Below are 18,332 nucleotides of genomic sequence, written 5' to 3'. Positions count from 1 at the left end.
TTTTGTCTTTGTGACTGCTGACTCTTGTATGCCCATCACTCTAGCTGCATCCCAGAGTGGCCCCCGTGTAGCTGCAGCCCTTGCGCCGACCACCTCCCTGCTTCTGCCCTCACCCCTAGCAGCCTGTTCACATACGGCGACCAGGGAGCCAGAGCCCACCAGTGACCCTGTCGTGCCCGGGATTGACCCAGTCCCTTTCTTAGCCCAAGGCCCCGTGTGGTCGCTGCCCCTGACCTTGGCCCCACCCCCACTCTGGTGCCCCCACTCAGCCCTTCCTCACCTGCTCTGGACTTGATGGTGCATCATAGGGACAAGGTCTCTGCATCCCACTGCCAGGGTCAAGCCCTCCTGTGAGGCCTGTGCTCTGGCAGGAGGCTCCTGGGCTCTCCCAGAGCTGCGGGCCCCTGGGCATCATGGGCTATGATGGAGCAGTGGCTGAGAGGGCACCGAGCTCTGTCCCGCCCTGGGCCTGTGTCTGTCACTTGCTACGTGGCATCACCATTTGATAAATGGGGCTGTGGGTCCTGCCAACTCTCAAGTGCTGTGGCCTAGAGGGAAGGGTCAGAACTGGTGGGATTGGCTGGAGGTCGTGGTGGGCCAGGACTAACTCGGGGCTGGCTCCACAGAATCATGAGAAAGCAGCCGACTGTCGTCCTGGGCGTTGCACACACTGTGGTGAAGCGAGTGTCATCCTTTGTGCGGCAGATCGACTTCGCACTAGATTGGATGGAGGTGGAGGCCGGGCGCGCGGTGTACAGGTGCGGCCCTCAGGTGTGCTGGTCCCTGGGAAGAGGGGAGAAGACAGTGCAGCTCAGCCCCCTGAGGTCACCACTCCATGTGCTCCGTGCCCCTCCTCCCGCCTGTTTGCGAGTGCACACCCTCAGACACGCTTTTCCTGTCATTCTGTGCAAATCCACTCTGTGTTCTGAGATGGCCCAGTGGAAGTGATGCTAATACGGCATTTATGAAGGTGGTCACATGCCGAATGTCCCATGTGACCTTGTCTGGGCACCCTTAGCTCCATGTCACAGCAGCACCTGCACCCAGGGTCACACAGACATGGTCATAACTACCAATTTACATGCCATTGAAAATTAAAACTAAGAACATTTTATTTTTTTATTTTTAAAACATTTTATTTATTTATTTGAGACAGAAAGTGAGAGACAGAGCATGAGCAGGGGGTATGGGAGCAGAGGGAAGAGGGAGACACTGACTCCCTGCTAAGCAGGGAGCCTGATGTGGGGCTCAATCCCAGGACCCCGAGGTCATGACCTGAGCTCAAGGCAGACACTTGACTGAACCACCAGGTGCCCCCAAAACTAAGGACATTTAAAATATTTAATGATTTACTTAAAAATCACAATAAGTCTTTTACATATTAGCATATATATTTTTTAATGGAAAGTAACTGTATTTTCCAAAACAAAAATAGAGTGAGAAGATTGGGTTCTTTCTTTTTTTTTCCCACCTCAGATGGTGGTGGGTTTCCTGTCCTGGGCCCTCGGCTCCCAACAGCCTCTGTCCCTCTGTCCCCGCAGGCAGGGGGACAAGTCAGACTGTACCTACATCGTCCTTAGTGGCCGGCTACGCTCTGTCATCCGGAAGGACGATGGCAAAAAGCGGCTGGCTGGGGAGTATGGCCGTGGAGACCTCATTGGTGTGGTAGGGCCAAGGTCCCTCTTCCCCGTGCCCTGCACTGGGGTGACTGCCAGCCCATTACCTGGATGTGGGGAGGGAGCCCTGGACATGACCTGAGGAAGGCTCTTTCCCCTCATCTGAGGCACTCCTTTCCTGGGGGGGGCTGACTTGCTTGCTCTATGCCCAAGATGCAGCCCTGGGGTGGAGCTGACACTGGGGAAGGTCTGCAGGGACAGTAGCTGGCTGGGCACCTGGAACAGCACCTTCACTGCGGCCAGGAGAACATGCCCCCTGGTTGAGGGATGGCGGCGGCCAGGCCTCTGCTTGGTGCCTGCCGGCCTGGCCTGTCTGGCTGGCTCCAGTGCTACAGTCATTGTGCCCCCTTACAAGCTCCCACAGATGCTTCTCCAGCAGTGCAGGGCTGGCTGCTCCAGCGCCTTTCCCTCCCATTCCCACCTGTACACTGTGGCCAGAAGGGCTGCTGTGGGCTTTGCCTTCTGGCTGGGTCCAGAGTGCAGCCAGCCCGGCCTGCAGGACTGGAGCGTGTGAGCCGCATGGCAGTGCCTCCCCAGCTGCTCTTCCTCAGGTGGAGACGCTCACCCACCAGGCCAGGGCAACCACAGTGCATGCTGTTCGGGACTCCGAGCTGGCCAAGCTTCCGGCAGGAGCCCTGACATCCATTAAACGCAGGTACCCACAGGTAAGCGCTCCTGTTGCATACTACCTAGGGAAGCAGGACATCCAGACCACGACCTGGGAATTATTGGGCCCTGAGCTGCATCCTTGTCAGTACCAGAGTGAGGGACACACTGAGGTGACCTACAGCAGGCATGTTGCATGTTTTATTTTATTTTACTTAATTTTTTAAAAAGATTTTATTTATTTATTCGTGAGAGAGACAGAGAGAGGCAGAGACACAGGCAGAGGGAGAAGCAGGCTCCCTGTGGGGAGCCCGATATGAGACTCGATCCCAGGATCCCGGGATCACGACCTGAGCCAAAGGCAGATGCCCAACCACTGAGCCACCCACCCAAGGCTGCACGTTTTAAAGGAAGTGTCAGCGTGGACCAGCACATGGGGGTAGGGCCTTGGGGCAGGTGCCTTGGGCAGTGCCAGGAGGTAGGAGGGAGAAACAAGGACCCAGCAAGTGAAGCCCTCCTGGCCCATCCCAAGTGAGGAGCCAGCAGGGGCCTCTTGCTCTGCATCTTGGGGAAGGTGAACTGGGCATTTGGAGAAGGATCTTGGGCCAGTGGCCATCGGTCCAGCAGAAAATGAGGGGAGTCTCTTTTATTTCTGGGGCCGTTAGCTGGCTGGTTGTCTGGCATTTGCCTCCCTGCTTTGAGGTAGTAGGTGTGCAGCCGAGGAAACAGGAGAACCTCTGAGCTCGGGGTTGGGAGAAGGATCAGCTGCAGGGCCACCTGAGAGAAGAGACAGCCTGTTCTTTCCTCACTGGCACCATGTGCACCTGTCCTGCTGACCTCTCTGCTTTAGAACACATAGAAAATCCCCCAGTTCATTTTATGAAATTAATTCTAATTTGACTTTAATATAAAAACTTGACAAGGACAGAAAAAACAATATTCTCTTAGTGCTGTAGCTGCAAATAGTCTACATGTCAGTAAATCAACTATGAAAACTATGTATTTGATTAGTCTGTTTAAGGAATTTCAGCCCAGCGCTGGCAAATTATTAAACCACAATTAATTGTGGAGACCCTAGTGAATGGCAGGATGGTCATGGTGGTGGCTGGGGCCGGATGTATGCCAGGAGCTCTGGGTTCACTGGGAGCGAGGGCGAGCCAGGCGCCTTCCTCTTCTGCACATCTTCTCCCTGGTGGACCCATAAACAGACTCTCTACTCACACCCACTCCCTGGGGTCCACAGACGTTCCCCATCTGCATTCCCAGGAGCCTGCAGCCTGTCCTGCTGCTTCTCCATCACACACTGGCTGCTGCCAGGCTGACCACCACCCAGAACAGTGGCCGTGAGCTCAGAGCAGCCAGGCTGCATGTGCCCTCCAGCACAGGGGGCCCCACAAGGGACTGCTGCCAGCCAGTATCCCCATCCCAACCACTCTTCACTCTGTCTGTTCTTGCATTTCACGTAAATGAAATAATGTGGACACAGTATTTTCTGTCTGGTTTCTGTTGCCTGTCATGATATCTGAGGTCTGTGTCTCATTGGCATGTTCTTTTTACTGCGAAGTAGTATCCAGTGTGCTCCACCCTGCTCACCTGTCCTCCTGACCATGGATATTCGGTGGTTCCCAGTGTGAGGCCGTCATGGAGAGGCTGCTAGCAAAGTTTTTATGGAACCTTTTTTTTTTTAAAAGATTCTATTTATTTATTCACGAGAGACACAGAGACAGAGAGGCAGAGACACAGGCAGAGAGAGAAGCAGGCCCCATGCAGGGAGCCCGATGTGGTACTCAATCCCGGGTTTCCAGGATCACGCCCTGGGCTGAAGGTGGCGCTAAGCTGCTGAGCCACCGAGGCTGCCCTTTATGGAACATTTTTCATTTCTCCTCAGAGCTACCTGAGAGTGGCGTTGCTGGGCCAGAGGGCAGACGTGTGTTAAACTTTCTCAGAGACTGCCAACAGGTCCCCCATGTGGCTGTGCGGCTTTATGGCCAGCGCGTGTGTGGCTGCGCTCCTATGGTGCTAAGTGGTTCTTGTGGGAAGACATCCCCTGATGACTAGACATGTTATGGACCTTTCCATGTGTTCATGGGCTTGTTTTGAACCTCTTTCGCTTGATGTAGAATTATTTTTTTATATTTTTAAATTAGCTTTAATGAGAATGACTGTGAATTTGTAATTGTGACAGTTATATCATGAGTGTGTTTTTAAAGGCTCTTGTCTTTAGAGATACAGATTCAAATATCAATGGATAAAATACCATGTTTGGGATTGGCTTCAGACATTTTCAGGTGTGCGTGTGAAATAAGGGATTGCAGCAGGTGAAGGGAGGGTGGGGTCACCTATTGTGTACTGTAAACTTTTCCGTAGTAACGTGTGTTGTTTTCGTTAGCTCCAGTGAACAGTTTGATGCTGCATTAGTTATATACAAACCAGACTCCTTTGTAGCTTCTGGTTGGACCACTGTTCAAATCGTTCTTTTGTCTCACATCCTAAAATGGTGACGGTTTCCTTGGCCTCTTTTTTTTTTTTTTTTAATTTTTATTTACTTATGATAGTCACACAGAGAGAGAGAGAGAGGCAGAGACACAGGCAGAGGGAGAAGCAGGCTCCATGCACCGGGAGCCCGACGTGGGATTCGATCCAGGGTCTCCCGGATCGTGCCCTGGGCCAAAGGCAGGCGCCAAACCGCTGCGCCACCCAGGGATCCCTCCTTGGCCTCTTGTATGGGTCTTTGACTCCAGCTGAGTCAGTTTGCAGGGGCCACTGGTTCCGGGAGCCTCAGGTCTGAGCCCCACAGCCCATGGCTGTTGACAGGTGGGCAGCTAGCCCGAGAGGAGGAGAAGCAGCATCAAATTTATCTGCTTTCTGGTTGTTTCCCTGAAGCTGACTCCAGCTTCTCTTTTCATACGGAGTCCTGGACTGCCAGCGCTGGGCTTTCGGTGCAGGGGTACATCTCCTGTCACCTGTGGACCTGAGCAACCAAAAAATTTAACTCACTTTATTTTTATACAAAGGTATTTAAAAGTAAATTACAGGGGCTTCTAGGGGCTCCATCAACGAAACATCTGCCTTCAGCTCAGGTCGTGGTCCCGGGGTCCGGGGACTGAGCCCCACGTCGGGCTCCCTGCTCAGCAGGGAGTCTGCCCCTCCCTCTGCCTCTGCCTCCTGCCCCATGTGACCCACTCTCTCTCTCCAATAAATAAATAAGTTCTTTTAAAAAAATAAAAGTAAATGACATATCTTGGCATAATTTGTCTAAGACTCTAAAATGTAGTAGTGATGCAACTGTGTACTACTTCCTAGATGTTGTGTGACACCCAGCCTGGGTCCTGCCCAGGCCAGGCCCCCAGGAGCACACAGCGAGCCCTTTTTCTCTGTGGAAGCCCTTTCCAGCCTGCCTGTGGGGTGGTCGTGGCTTCCCCTGCTGCTCCTCTGCCCTGGAGGACCAAGGAGACTCTGGCCCGGGCACCAGGTCACTGGATGTGTGCCCCCCACACCTGCTGGCCCCAGCGGGCTCTCTGGGGGGCAGCCTCTCATCCCACAGCATTGGCTCCCACCTCCTGGTGACAAGCCAGCCAACGGCACCACTGCCCTCAGCCCAGACATGCTGGTTTTGAAAACATGGATCCAAGGTGCTTCTTGGTTTAAATGTGTGGCTTCCTTCCTTTCTCTGCAGGTTGTGACTCGGCTGATTCATCTCTTGGGTGAGAAGATTCTGGGCAGCCTCCAGCAGGGCAGTGGCACAGGTGTGTTCTTGGGAACCTTGCCCCATGGCCTGGCCGTGGCTGCACAGAGGGGCATGGGTGTGCTGAAGTGGGAGGGAAGGAGAGCCAGATCCTGGGACTCAGTTTCTGTGTTCTCTTCTGGCTCCAATTCTGAGCAAGTGCTTTGTTAAGTCTTCACTCCCCGCCCCTCGCGCCCCCCCCCCCCCCCCCCCCCCCCGTCCTGGTGAACAGCGGCTGGAACTGCCTGCTCCTGCCTTGGCCTGTGGCCTCCTCTGCCAGGGCCCCTGTCAGAGCCCTGCAGCCCCCTGGTCACCCCGGTGCCCTCTGTCCCTCCCTGCAGCCCCCCTGGCCATCCAGTGTCCTCCGCCCCTCCCAGCAGCCCCCCTGCCACCCTGGTGCCCTCTGCCCATCCCAGCAGTCCCCTGGCCATCCTGGTGCCCTCCGCCCCTCCTTGTAGCCTCATGGCCATCCTGGTGTCCTCCATCCCTCCATTCCCCTTCTGCATGTCTTTCAATCCCCCGACTCATCCCATGACTCCCTAGTTAGCTGGTATGTAGTCCGTGCCCAGCTGGCTCGGGCACCACGGAAGGGCAGCACCATGTCTCCCCACAGTGACCTGGGCGACTGTGTCTTGTGGAAGGGATGGGGGACCTGCATGCCTGGCAGAGGCAGCAGAACGTGGCAGTGCCCCCTGACTCTGGCACAGCTCATGTCTCTGTGTCTGCAAAGACCCTACTTCCTGATGAGGTCACACTCGGGTCTGGGGTAGATACGGGAGGCACAACCCAACACGTGGTGTCTCCTTTTTCTTTTCACCTCCGACCACCTGTGTGGTCATGTTAGAAGCAGGTTTCTTGTGGAAAGCATATAGTTGGGCCCTGTTTTTGTCATCCCACCTGAGAACTTGTTTTGTTTTGTTTTGTTTTTTTAAGATTTTATTTGAGACAGAGAGTAAAGGGCAGGGAGGGGCAGGGGGAGAAGCAGGGTCAGTCCTGGGACCCCAGGATCATGACCCTAAGATCATGATGACCTGAACTGAAGGCAGACACTTCACTGATGGAGCCACCCAGGCACCCCTCATTTTTCTTTTTTGAGGTTTCTGTTCTTATTTATCACTCGTGGTTCTGGGGTCCATTCTCATAGGGTGCTTGGAAGTACCTGCTGTAGGATTGGGTCTCCTGGAGCTTTGGGGGGAGTGGCAGCCTCAGCACCGCTCCTGCCTTGGCCTGGCCCCCCATAGCTGTGCTTGCACTCAGTGCACCCCTCACGCAGCCTGTAACCTCCGTGTCCAGCCACCAAAGTGCTGTGGCAGCTCGAGTGGAGAATTGTCTAGAATATCTACCGCTCTGCCGTGCCCATCCTGGCAGCCCTTTCTGTCCCAAGAAGCGCCTCCTGCACAGTCCTTCTGGGGAGGTCTGCCGGCTGCAAACACCTGAATCCCCGTCACCAAGCCTGTCTGCGGGGCCCATGCTGCATCATGGTCCCACGTCTGTTCCATCTTTCTCTCTGGCTGCGTCCAAGACATTGTCTGTGTCCTTGGTTATAAGAGACTAAATGCTCCTGAATCTGTAGGTTTGTATATTTTACCAAACTTGAGAGGTTTTCAGTGTTCACTTCTTTAGATATGCTCTCAGCTCTGTCCTCTTGCCTCTTTGGAAAGGCAGTGACACAAACGCTAGGCCCCCATTCTCATCCCCAGGCCTTGTGGGCCCTGCAGGCTTCCCTCCATCCTGCATACAGCTGAACTGAACTGTTCAGTTTCCTGGTGATCCATCTTCAAGGTCTGTTGCTGCATTTGTGCTGCTCGTTCTGCAGCTTATGATCACTGCTTTACCTTGTTGAGGAATTGCAGACTCTATGACATGCTCTCATTTTGTCCATCGTGGAGCTTTAGAGCTTTTCCTGGCTTTGGGTCCTACTGGTAACTTTGCATTATGTCCTGGGTTTCAGGCATGATATCATGAGGCTCCGGTTCTCTATGAAATCTTCTGCTTTAGCAGAATGGGTATGCCCATATTCACAGAGCGCGTCCTGTCTCTTACTGTACTTGAATGGGGTTCAGTTCTGGAGGCCTTTGTGGGATTGCTTTGGTCTGCCCTGTGGTGCACGCCCTGGAGTTGGGATGGAGGCTGTTCTCAGAGCCTCCACTGTGCACCTCTGTCTGGTTTCATGTGTGGGATACCCGGAGATGAGCCCGGGACTTCACCGTGTCCATCCCACTTCTCACCGCAATCCCCCCGCTCTGTAGGTGTGCCGCCCCTACTTGCCAGGGCAAGGCGTGGGGAGTCGGGGCTCTACTCCACCATGTCTGCAGCCCCTGGACAATATCCCTGGAGGGCCAACCCTGCTTTGCTTCACTGGGGACGGATGGGTGCATGGCTGCATTGCTGGTGGTTCCCAGGGGTCGAAGCCCACCTGTCTGCCCTCCTCTCTGTGCCCTTCTGAGTCCCTTGTAACTGTCGGCAGCAGTTAGGTGCCATGTATCTGCTCCATCTCCCCTGGGCAGCACCAGAACCCCCCGGTGCCTCTGGGGAAGCTAGGAGACAGCCTTGCAGGGCTAGCAAGAGGTGGGAGAGTGCTGACCCCAGTTGCTAGAAAGGACAGAGGAGGAGCTGCAGGAAAACTGGTGCCGAAGGGCTCCTGTGCTGGGCTGTGTGCTCCCACTGCCCAGCATCTGGCCTTCCCTTCCCCTGCCCCAGTCTGGCTCTGCGCTGCCTCCTCTCCCTGCTGTCCTATATCCCCTCTGGTTCCTGGGTCAGGCCATGCAGGGACCCACACACCACTGCTCAGGAACTGCCTCTCCTCACCCAGTGTGAACTGAGCAGAGTCAGGCACGGACCCTGTCCGGCAGGAGCTGGGCCCTGGGGTGGCTGGTGCCTGGGCCCAGCATGCACATCAGAGGTTGGGAGGGTCTGCATGGGGCTTGGGGTGTGGCAGCCACAGGCTAGGAGCCGGGAAGGCAGCCCTGGGCAAGTCCAGGCTGCGGAAGACCAGAGACTGCCTGGGACACCTGTGAAAACAGGAGGCGCTGCTAGCCAAGGAACAGCTGCTGTTGGAAATAAACTCCCAGAGACCTCGTACTGAGACCCAGTGGGTGGACGTGCCTGCAGCCCCCTTCTCTGCTGCCACAGGGGCCCCGGGAGGCACTAGAGGACAGAAAACCCTGGTCTCAGTGACAGGAAGCTCTGTCTACACTGGCTTGCCACTCAATGTTTAGGCTGCTGCCCATCCCCAGGTCGCTCTCACTGCTTCTAGAGCACGTGGTGGAGACACAGTGGGAGGTAGGCCTCACCTGGTGGAACACTGGACTCTCAGGGGTTCCTCTGGGTCTCATTCTCTGCTCGGTATGCTCATCAGTCAGACTGAGGTCCTGGAGCATGTGAGACGGGAGGTGCTCAGAGTATGGCCTGGTGCTTCTGCAGGAGAGGTGGGGTGGCCAGGGGTGGGCACGGGAAGTCCAGGAGGCTGGGTCAGACCCCAGGGCCCCTTCCTCGCTCCCAGGCCCTCATGTCCTGGCCCCATCCAGACACAATCAGAGACGCAGAGACTGTTCAGTGCCAGCCCAGCCCCTCCGGCCGACATGCAACCCTGTGCTCTGCAGGTCACCAGTTCGGGCTGCACACCACCGGCAGCAAGTGGGACACAGGGAACCCTGCCAGCAACCTCTCCACAGTAGCCATCATGCCTGTGTCGGAGGACGTGCCCCTCACTGCCTTTGCCCTGGAGCTCAAGCATGCCCTCAGTGCCATCGGTAAGTCCTGCCCGAGGCCACGGGGCCACTGGAGCCCTCCCCTCTTGCCTCGTGGTTAGTGTCACCTTCACAGCCAAGCCTCAGGGTGCTCTGGAGCTGGAGAGCATCCACTGGGTGTCTCCTCAGTCGTGATGGCAAACTTTGTGTCGCGGGAGCCTGGCTGTTTCTCCAGGAAGCTTGGAAGCCTTCTACCCCGAGGGGCCCTGCAGTGGCTGCAGGAGCTGGCTGACCACGTGAAAAATGCTCAGTTGGGCAGGGGGCTTGGGTAGTGTTTCCAAATTCCTGACAGCTGTTAAACTTTGGAATTCAGGAATAGGGAACTGAAGTTCCTGAGAACTCTTAGGAATTCCCCAAATCATAAAGTATTTTGTATTTATTTTTAAGATTTATTTATTTGAGAGAGTGTGTGCATGTGAGTGAGTGAGGAGGGCGCAGAGGGAGGGAGAATCCCAAGCAGACTCCTGCTGAGCATGGAGCCCAACACAGGCTCGATCTCACCACCCCAAGATCACGACTTGAGCCGAAATCAAGAGTTCGGTGTTCCACTGACGGAGCCACTCAGGCATCCCAAAGTGTTCTATATTCTTAACACTTTATTTATAAGTTTCTGTGTAACTGTGAGCAACCCTAATACCAACAGATCAATTTTCTGTGATGCAGTTATACTGAGAATTTCAGGGGTTGTCATTTTAAAAATGACACAATAATAAATATAGTGAGTGTCCTGGTAGTGCCATGAAACAGCGTCTGTGTGAAGAGGGTATGTTTTAACACCATGGGAAAACCCTTTCTGCCTGGTGTAGCATTTGACGACAGAAAGCACTAAATAAATACCAAATAAAATTGATTTATAAGAGTGGAAGATACTGTTATAAGCACTTAAAAGTTATTCTCAAAACAGAATTGTAGCACATGAGGCATTCACTGCCCTGTCAGTCTGGATCTTTGTTGGCAGCCTGTTCATCTCCCATTGGCCTTGCCTGCCCTATGCAGAGCACATGAAGCATCTCCAGGTTGTACAGCACAGTTGTGTTCTTTCATTAAAAAAAAAAAAAAGCAAAAAAAATAAAAAAAAAATAAAAAAAAGCTTTATTTTGTGATAATTACAAATTCAGAATTACAAATTCTGAAGTTGCAGAAACAGTAAAGAGAGGATCACGCACCCTTCCCCTAGATTATGTAGCTGTAGCTCCCGTCGAGGTTGGACGAGAATGCTTGTGTGCCCCGTAGGCCTCTGACTCTAATCTGAATGTGCACATGAGCTCTGTGCTGCAGTAACCCCAGGTAGGTTCCTGCCGCCACCAGGAGCCCCCATCCAGCCACCAGAGCCTGTTCTCTGCTCTTGTCTTCTTGTCATTCTGAGAATATGGTAAAGATGGAGTCATGGTGGGTGACGACTGAAGACGGGCTATCTTGGCTCAGATGGTGCCCCATGGCCATTGGGCACTTCCCCTCACTGTGGAGGAGCCACCTGGACACACATGGTATCTGCAGCCACTCACCTGTTGAGGATGTTCAGGCTTCTTCTTGTTTGGGGAGTTTATGAATACAGCTCTGTGACCCTCCATGTAAAGGATTTCATGTACACGGAAGTTTCCCTTTCCCTGGATAGACGTCTGGGCAGGTGAGTGTGGTTGGGTCCATGCTTCCTCCCAGAGAGCTGTACCCCTGCTCCTCCCTGCACTCGCCAGCCCTCAGAGCTGTCCCTGTCACCATCTCAGCCCTCACTGTGTGAGCAGGCTCTAGGCCCAGGGCTGTACCCAGCACAGGGCTTGGACTCAGGACCCTGAGATAAGACATGAGCAGAGATCTAGAGCCCAATGCACTACTGCCTGAGCCCCCAGTGGCCCCATTCCTGCTGTCCTGCTGGGTGAGCAGTGAGGGCACATTGTGGCCTAACTGGTGTCTTTCCAGTGGCCCACGATGCCGAGTGCATCCCCTGTACTGTTTTATCATCTGTGCATTCTCTCTGGCAAAGTACCTGTTCTGAAGTCCTATCTTTTGTTCTTTTTCTGATTGTGTAGTTTGTTTTCTTGCTGTTGAATTTTGAGGATTCCTCACCCTGCAGGCACGGCCCTTGGCAGGGCTGGACTGTGCAGCCTCCTGGGCAGAACGGAAATCAGCTATTTTTGTCTTTTATGGACCGGCTTTCACTACCCTTTCTAAACTCTGCACCAGGCCTTCAGACCTAGAATTCCTCCTGTGTTTTTTTTAAAAGCCTGAAGTTTTACTTTTTTTTTTTCTTTAAGATTTATTTATTTATTTGAGAGAGAGAACATGTGCATGTGCGGCAGGAAGGCGGGTGGGGGGCGTGCAGGGAGAGGGAGGGCCTCAAGCCTGCTCCATGACCCTGAGATCACGACCTGAGCAGAAATCAAGAGTCAGACCTGCACCACCTGTACCACCAGACCCCCCTGCACTTTCATGTTTAACCTAATGAGCTGTTTTGGGCTAATTTTTGTAAAAGGTGTGAAGTTTAGGTAGAGGTTTATTTTCTTGCTCATGGGTATTCAGCTTCCCCACTGTCATTCATCGAGGAACTACCTGTCTCCCCTGAACAGTCCTGGCATCCCCGAAAACCATGGTATATGCATGAGGGTTTGTTTCTGGGCCATCCTATCTGTACGTCTGTCTTCATGTCAGCACCGTGCTGCGTTGATTCCTGGAGCTCTGTGGTCAGTTCTGAAATCAAGGAGTTCGAGGCCTTGGCTTTGTTCTTCTGCAAGATCATCTGGCTATTCAGGGTCCCCTGAGATCCGCAGGCCTCTCGGGACTGGTTTTCCTCTATCTGTGCACAAGGGCAGTGGGATTCTGACAGGGATTGCATAGCCTCTGGGGTTCACACCGGGTGGTGCTCACAGTTCAACAATGTTCAGTCTTCCAGTCCATGAGCATGGGATATGTTTCCACATACTTAGGTCTTCTTTCATCTCTTTCAGCAATGTTCTGTGGTTTTTTTTTTTTTTTTTTTAATATATTTCCCCTTTCTTTTTTTTTTTTTTCCAAAGATTTTATTTATTTATTCATGAGAGACACGGAGACAGAGAGAGAGGCAGAGACACAGGCAGAGGGAGAAGCAGGCTCCATGCAGGGAGCCCGATGTGGGACTTGATCCCGGGTCTCCAGAATCACACCCCGGGCTGAAGGCGGCGCTAAACCGCTAAGCCACAGGGGCTGCCCTGTTCTGTGGTTTTTGATGTACAAGTCTTTCATCTCCTTGGTCCAGTTTATTCCTAATATTTTATTCTTTTTGATGCTATTATGAATTATTTTTCTTAATGTCTTTTTTTTTGATGGTTTGTCATCACTAAATAGGAACACAGGTGACTTTTGGTGCTATTTTTATATCCTCCAAATTCATTTATTTATTTTTTATTTTATTTTTTATTTTTTATTTATTTATGATAGTCACACACAGAGAGAGAGAGGCAGAGACATAGGCAGAGGGAGAAGCAGGCTCCATGCACCGGGAGCCCAACGTGGGATTCGATCCCGGGTCTCCAGGATCGCACCCTGGGCCAAAGGCAGGCGCTAAACAACTGCGCCACCCAGGGAACCCCTGCAAATTCATTTATTAGTTGTAACAGTTTCTGGTGGACTTTTTAAGGTTCTCTATATGCGAGATCATGTTGTTTGCAGGCAAAGATGTTACTTCTTCCTTTCCAGTTGTGACGCCTCTTACATCTCTCCTCTGCCCGCGTACCCTGGTTGGGGCTTACAGAGCTATTGAAAGGGCTGAGGGCAGCCGTCCACTAGCTTCCGTACATGGCCTTGAATATGGTGGGGAGGTTTCTTTTCATTAATAGTTATGGGTTTCTTTATATATAGGATTTTATTTTTAAGTAATCTCTACACCCCATGTGGGGCTCGGGCTCATGGCCCCAAGATCAAGAGTCACAACATGGGACACATGGGTGGCTCAGCAGGTTAGCATCTGCCTTTGGCCCAGGATGTGATCCTGAAGTCCTGGGATCAAGTCCCACATTGGGCTCCCTGCATGGAGCCTGCTTCTCTCTCTGGCTGTATCTCTGCCTCTCTCTCTCTCTGGGTCTCTCGTGAATAAATAAATAAAATCTTAAACAAACAAACAAAAAAAAGAGTCACAACGTTCCACTGACAGAGCCGGCCAACACCCCCCCCTTCCTTTTTACTTCTGTAAAATCAATAATAGTGCCCTGCTATCATTTCTGATTTTGAGTCTTCTCTGTTTTTTCCTTTGTTCATCTAGCTTTGAGTTTGTCAGTTTTGTTGATTGTTTTCCCAAGAACCAACTTTTTGGTTTCCTTGATTTTCTCTTCTCTGTTCTATTTATCTCTGTTCTAATCTCTATTATTTCCTTTCTTCTTTTTGCTCTGGGTTTAGTTGCTGTTCTCTTCCTAGTTACCCAAGGTATAATGTTAGGTCCTTCACCAAAAGAACATAAAGTCTTAACAAACTGAAGATGTGGAGGAAGGACCTTAAATGCGTGTTATTAAGAAACCAATCTGAAAAGGCTTCCATACTGTATAATCCCAACTCTGTGACAGTCTGGAAAATGTGAAACCATGGACACAGTAAAAAGATCAGTGGTTGCCAGGAGTCGGGGATCCCCACCGACACGGCGGACCATGGGCATTTTCAGGGTAGTGACAGTACTCTGCGGTAGCATAGTGGCAGTGATGGGTGGCATGTATCCAAACCCACATGGTGTACCATGTGAAGAACCCTGCTGTGCTCTGTGGGCCTGAGTCTGTTGCGATGTCAGCACTGCTGGTTGACTGGAGCCATGTCAGTGACGAGGGAGGCGGCTGTGGGAGGCAGGGGAGGAAGGTACACACTGGACTCTGTACTTCCTGCTCAGTTTCCTGTAGGCCAAAATATATTTAACAAATAAAGTCTATAAATGATTTAAAAATAGATAAATATAGTTAGGGCCTGGATTTGAGCTCACTTTCTTTCTTTCTTTCTTTCTTTCTTTCTTTCTTTCTTTCTTTCTTTCTTTCTTCTTTCTTTCTTTTTAAGATTTTATTTATTTATTCATGAGAGACACAGAGAGAAAGAGGCAGAGACACAGGCAGAGGGAGAAGCAGGCTCCATGCAGGGAGCCCGACCCGCCAAACTGCTGAGCCACCGGGGCTGCCCTCTTCCTTCTTTCTACCAAGCATGTCAGTGGCTGTGGGCTCCCTCTGCACAGCCACTGCACCCTCCCTGCACTTGGGATATTGTGTTTCTCTTGATCTCAGGGCTTCTTCTTGGCCCTGTGGGTAGTTGAGGAAGGTGTTGTTTAGTTTCCACGTTTGTGAGTCTTGTGGTTCTCCTGTTAGTGATTTCCAGTGTCCTACCATCATGACCAGAAGAGATATTCTGTGTGATTTCAGTCTTAAACTTTATTAAGACTTGTTTTAGGGATCCCTGGGTGGCGCAGCGGTTTGGCGCCCGCCTTTGGCCCAGGGCGCGATCCTGGAGACCCAGGATCGAATCCCACGTCAGGCTCCCGGTGCATGGAGCCTGCTTCTCCCTCTGCCTCTGTCTCTCTGCTTCTCCCTCTGCCTGTGTCTCTGCCTCTCTCACTCTCTCTCTCTCTGTGTGATTATCATAAAAAAAAAAAAAAAAAGACTTGTTTTATTGGGCAGTCCCGGTGGCACAGTGGTTTAGCGCCGCCTGCAGCCTGGGGTGTGATCCTGGAGACCCGGGATCGAGTCCCACATCGGGCTTCCTGCATGGAGCCTGCTTCTCCCTCTGCCTGTGTCTCTGCCTCTCTCTTCGCTCTCTCTGAATGAATAAATAAATCTTAAAAAAAAAAAAAAAGACTTGTTTTATTGCCTAAACTAGAGTGTGTATGTCCTAGAGAATGTCTAGGGCTTTGTCGTTTTCAAAATGAGTTCTGGGGAGCCAGCGTGGCGCCCCAGGATAGAGTCCTGGACTGTGTAGGCCCCGCAGGGCAGAGCGTACGATCTGGGTGGATGGCGGGGCTGTGGCTTGTACTCCCCAGGGGCTCAGAGTTAGCCTGTCGGTGTGTTGGCCATCAGGATGCCCTCTGTGACCCGCCGTCCAGGCCCCAGCCCTTCCCTGCCACCCAGGGTGGCTCTTCACGTGGCCTGGGCCTGTTGGCTGCCAGCACTGCATGCAGCTTGGTCTCTATATTTGATTTTTTACTCTTTTAATGATGTCTTCTGACAAACAGTTCTTATTTCTGACGCAGACCAACATAGCCATTGTTTTCTTGTATTGTTACTGCTTTTGTTGTTCCTAATGGAAGATAGCCTTCTACTCACTCCGTGGTGTTAGCTTCCCTTCTCGCTTTACAGTCCACTGGGCTGTTGGTCATGGTAGGAGGGAGAAGTCAAGATTGATTTTGTCTGTGGGATTCTTCAGGACTCAGACCCTCCTCTAGAGACATTGCACCGGGCCCGCTGCTGTGCTGACACCTTTGCCGAGAGCCAGGTGCCCGTGTGTAGGTGGCCTTCCCTTCTGGAGGAAGATACAAGGCTGATAGCCATTTTCTTTATCACCTGAAGGTGTACTTCCATTTCCTCAGCTCCCACTGTTGGGGGAGGAAGCTGTCTGGCAGCCAGGCCGCAGTGCGTGATCAGGCCAGGCAGGCCGGGGCAGCAGCCTGGCTGGATGTCCAATTCAGCTATGCCCCGCAGAGCCACAGACTCAAGCATGGCTGAGCCATCCTGTCTGCTCCCTGTGCTGGACATGCCCACCTGGCCTTAGGCAGCCCCTCCTAGTACTGGCAGGAGCTGCAGCCCTGGTGAGAGCCCAATGTCCAGGCCAGGGTGTCTGCATGGGAGGTAGGTGCCAGTGGGCAGGTAGAGCCCAGCCTGGGGTCCCTGAGGGCCTCAGGGCCAGATCACATCACTGCTGTGCCCAGCAGGGCTCAGCCTCTTCCCGTCAGACCCCTGCAGGTGGCCCATGAGAGTTTATGGCCAAATGTGCAGGCCCCCAGCAGGACAGGCCGCCAGGATGAGCCTTGAGAGGAGTTGCTTCCCTGCACTTGAGTTGGAGGCACCAGTCCGTGTAGGTGCCCCACCATCGTCCGCCACAGCCCATTCTATGAGCCTCTAGGAAAGCATGTATGGGAGTATAAAGAAACCTCCCAGGGCTTCTGGGTCCTCTCTGGCTCAGGCTTGCAGGTGCCCATTGGCAGTCTCCAGTGCACACGAGCCCTTGGTGACCTTTCTGCAGACTCTGCTGCTGGCATTCCCGGTGAGGCAGGCCCTGACCCCTGTGTCTATGTAAGCATCCTAGAGGAAAGGTGCACGCTGATTCCAGAGACACAAGATGTGAAAAGAGGTGCATTTCCACATGGGTGCATCCATCAGTACACCACATTGAATCCAGATGGCCTTGCTCATCTGGGTTGGGGGATTGTGCAGGCTGCCCTCCCCAGCCCCAACACGCACACGCAGAACCTCAGGGTTGCAGAGATCTGAGTCCTTCCTGGGCAAGCAAGGGGACAGAGTCAGAGAGCTGCCCCAGTGCCCGTTGAGCTCTTGAGCTGGTATAGCCCTCACAGCACCGTGCGCAGCATCCGCTCCTGCACCACATGGCCTCACTGTGCAGAGGATCCCCTTCAGGGGACGGAGGGAATGCTTGTCCTGGGTGGTGGGCTGCCAGGATGGTTTTCTGTAGTTCATGTTTGTGTTTTCAGGCCCTGTCCTGCTACTGACCAGCGACAACATAAAACAGCGCCTTGGCTCTGCTGCTCTGGACAGGTACCAGCCTCTGTGTGGGGACAGCTGGCAGCAACCCGCACGTCTGCTGCATACCTGGCACCTGCACTCCCTGCATCCCCTGGTGTCGTGCTGCCTGTGCCTTATAGCCCTGTGTCTGTGCGTACTCTGGCATCTGTGTCTTCTAGTATCCACGAGTACCGGCTGTCCAGCTGGCTGGGGCAGCAGGAGGACATCCACCGGATTGTGCTCTACCAGGCAGACAGCACACTCACACCGTGGACCCAGCGCTGCATCCGGCAAGCTGACTGCATCCTCATCGTGGGCCTGGGCGAGCAGGAGCCAACGGTGGGCGAGGTGCGAGGTGGGCTGGCAGCGGGTAGGGCGAGGCAGGGCTGCAGGCTGGCAGGTCCTGCTTGGGACGCCTCTCATCACACCCCTCTGTCTCTCTGTCTTTTCCTTTGAATGAAATATTTCAAGAACCTGGGAAAAGACAGATAATCAAAGTCCACACCCACGTATCTGATCTGCTCTGCGTGTTTTGGAAACATTTTGCTGTATTTACCTCTGGTGGTTTTAGCACAAGGCAGGGCAGGTGCCCTGGAGCAGCCCCAGGGGGCTTCTTGTGAAGCTGAGTCTTGTGTTTTACTATGAACGTCCACAGCACTGTTTTTCAGGTCTAAATTTGATAAAAATAGCGTCCTATTTTATATCACTTTGAAATGTTCTTTTTTCCTCAACACTTAGGTGTTTAAGCTTTCTCCACATAGTTTCACTCGTTTTTATGGCTGTTTAGTTTCTTATTTGTAAGTCTCCCCACCCCCCCATCTGTTCTCAGCTGGGAAGTTGCATTGTAGGCCCACTTTGTTTCCAGCTTCAAGGGTGTGAAGTATCGGCTGGCCGTCCTCTCAGTGCA

At 52.7% G+C, this 18,332-nt stretch overlaps 1 protein-coding gene across 7 annotated transcripts in view; it reads left to right on the top strand.

The window, feature by feature from the left end:
- The window catches only part of PNPLA7 (patatin like domain 7, lysophospholipase), a 65,516-nt gene that overhangs the window by 33,889 nt on the left and 13,295 nt on the right, over positions 1 to 18,332 (top strand). For 6 of the 7 annotated variants that reach the window (XR_013354042.1, XM_077851604.1, XM_077851607.1 and 3 more), the window contains 7 exons: positions 627 to 758; positions 1,542 to 1,665; positions 2,228 to 2,341; positions 5,959 to 6,028; positions 9,609 to 9,758; positions 17,395 to 17,458; positions 17,605 to 17,773. Coding sequence is in view for 6 of the 7 variants with exons in the window: in XM_077851604.1 (XP_077707730.1) it covers positions 627 to 758; positions 1,542 to 1,665; positions 2,228 to 2,341; positions 5,959 to 6,028; positions 9,609 to 9,758; positions 17,395 to 17,458; positions 17,605 to 17,773 (823 nt within the window). In the remaining variant the exon portion in view is untranslated. The remainder of the gene's footprint in view (positions 1 to 626; positions 759 to 1,541; positions 1,666 to 2,227; positions 2,342 to 5,958; positions 6,029 to 9,608; positions 9,759 to 17,394; positions 17,459 to 17,604; positions 17,774 to 18,332) is intronic. The other variant, XM_077851603.1, reaches the window with a different exon arrangement.

This window comes from Canis aureus, chromosome 16 (genome assembly GCF_053574225.1).
Source record: "Canis aureus isolate CA01 chromosome 16, VMU_Caureus_v.1.0, whole genome shotgun sequence".
NCBI lineage: Eukaryota > Metazoa > Chordata > Mammalia > Carnivora > Canidae > Canis > Canis aureus.
The sequence above is the reverse complement of the archived record's forward strand: the minus strand, read 5'-3'. Positions and strand labels throughout refer to the sequence as shown.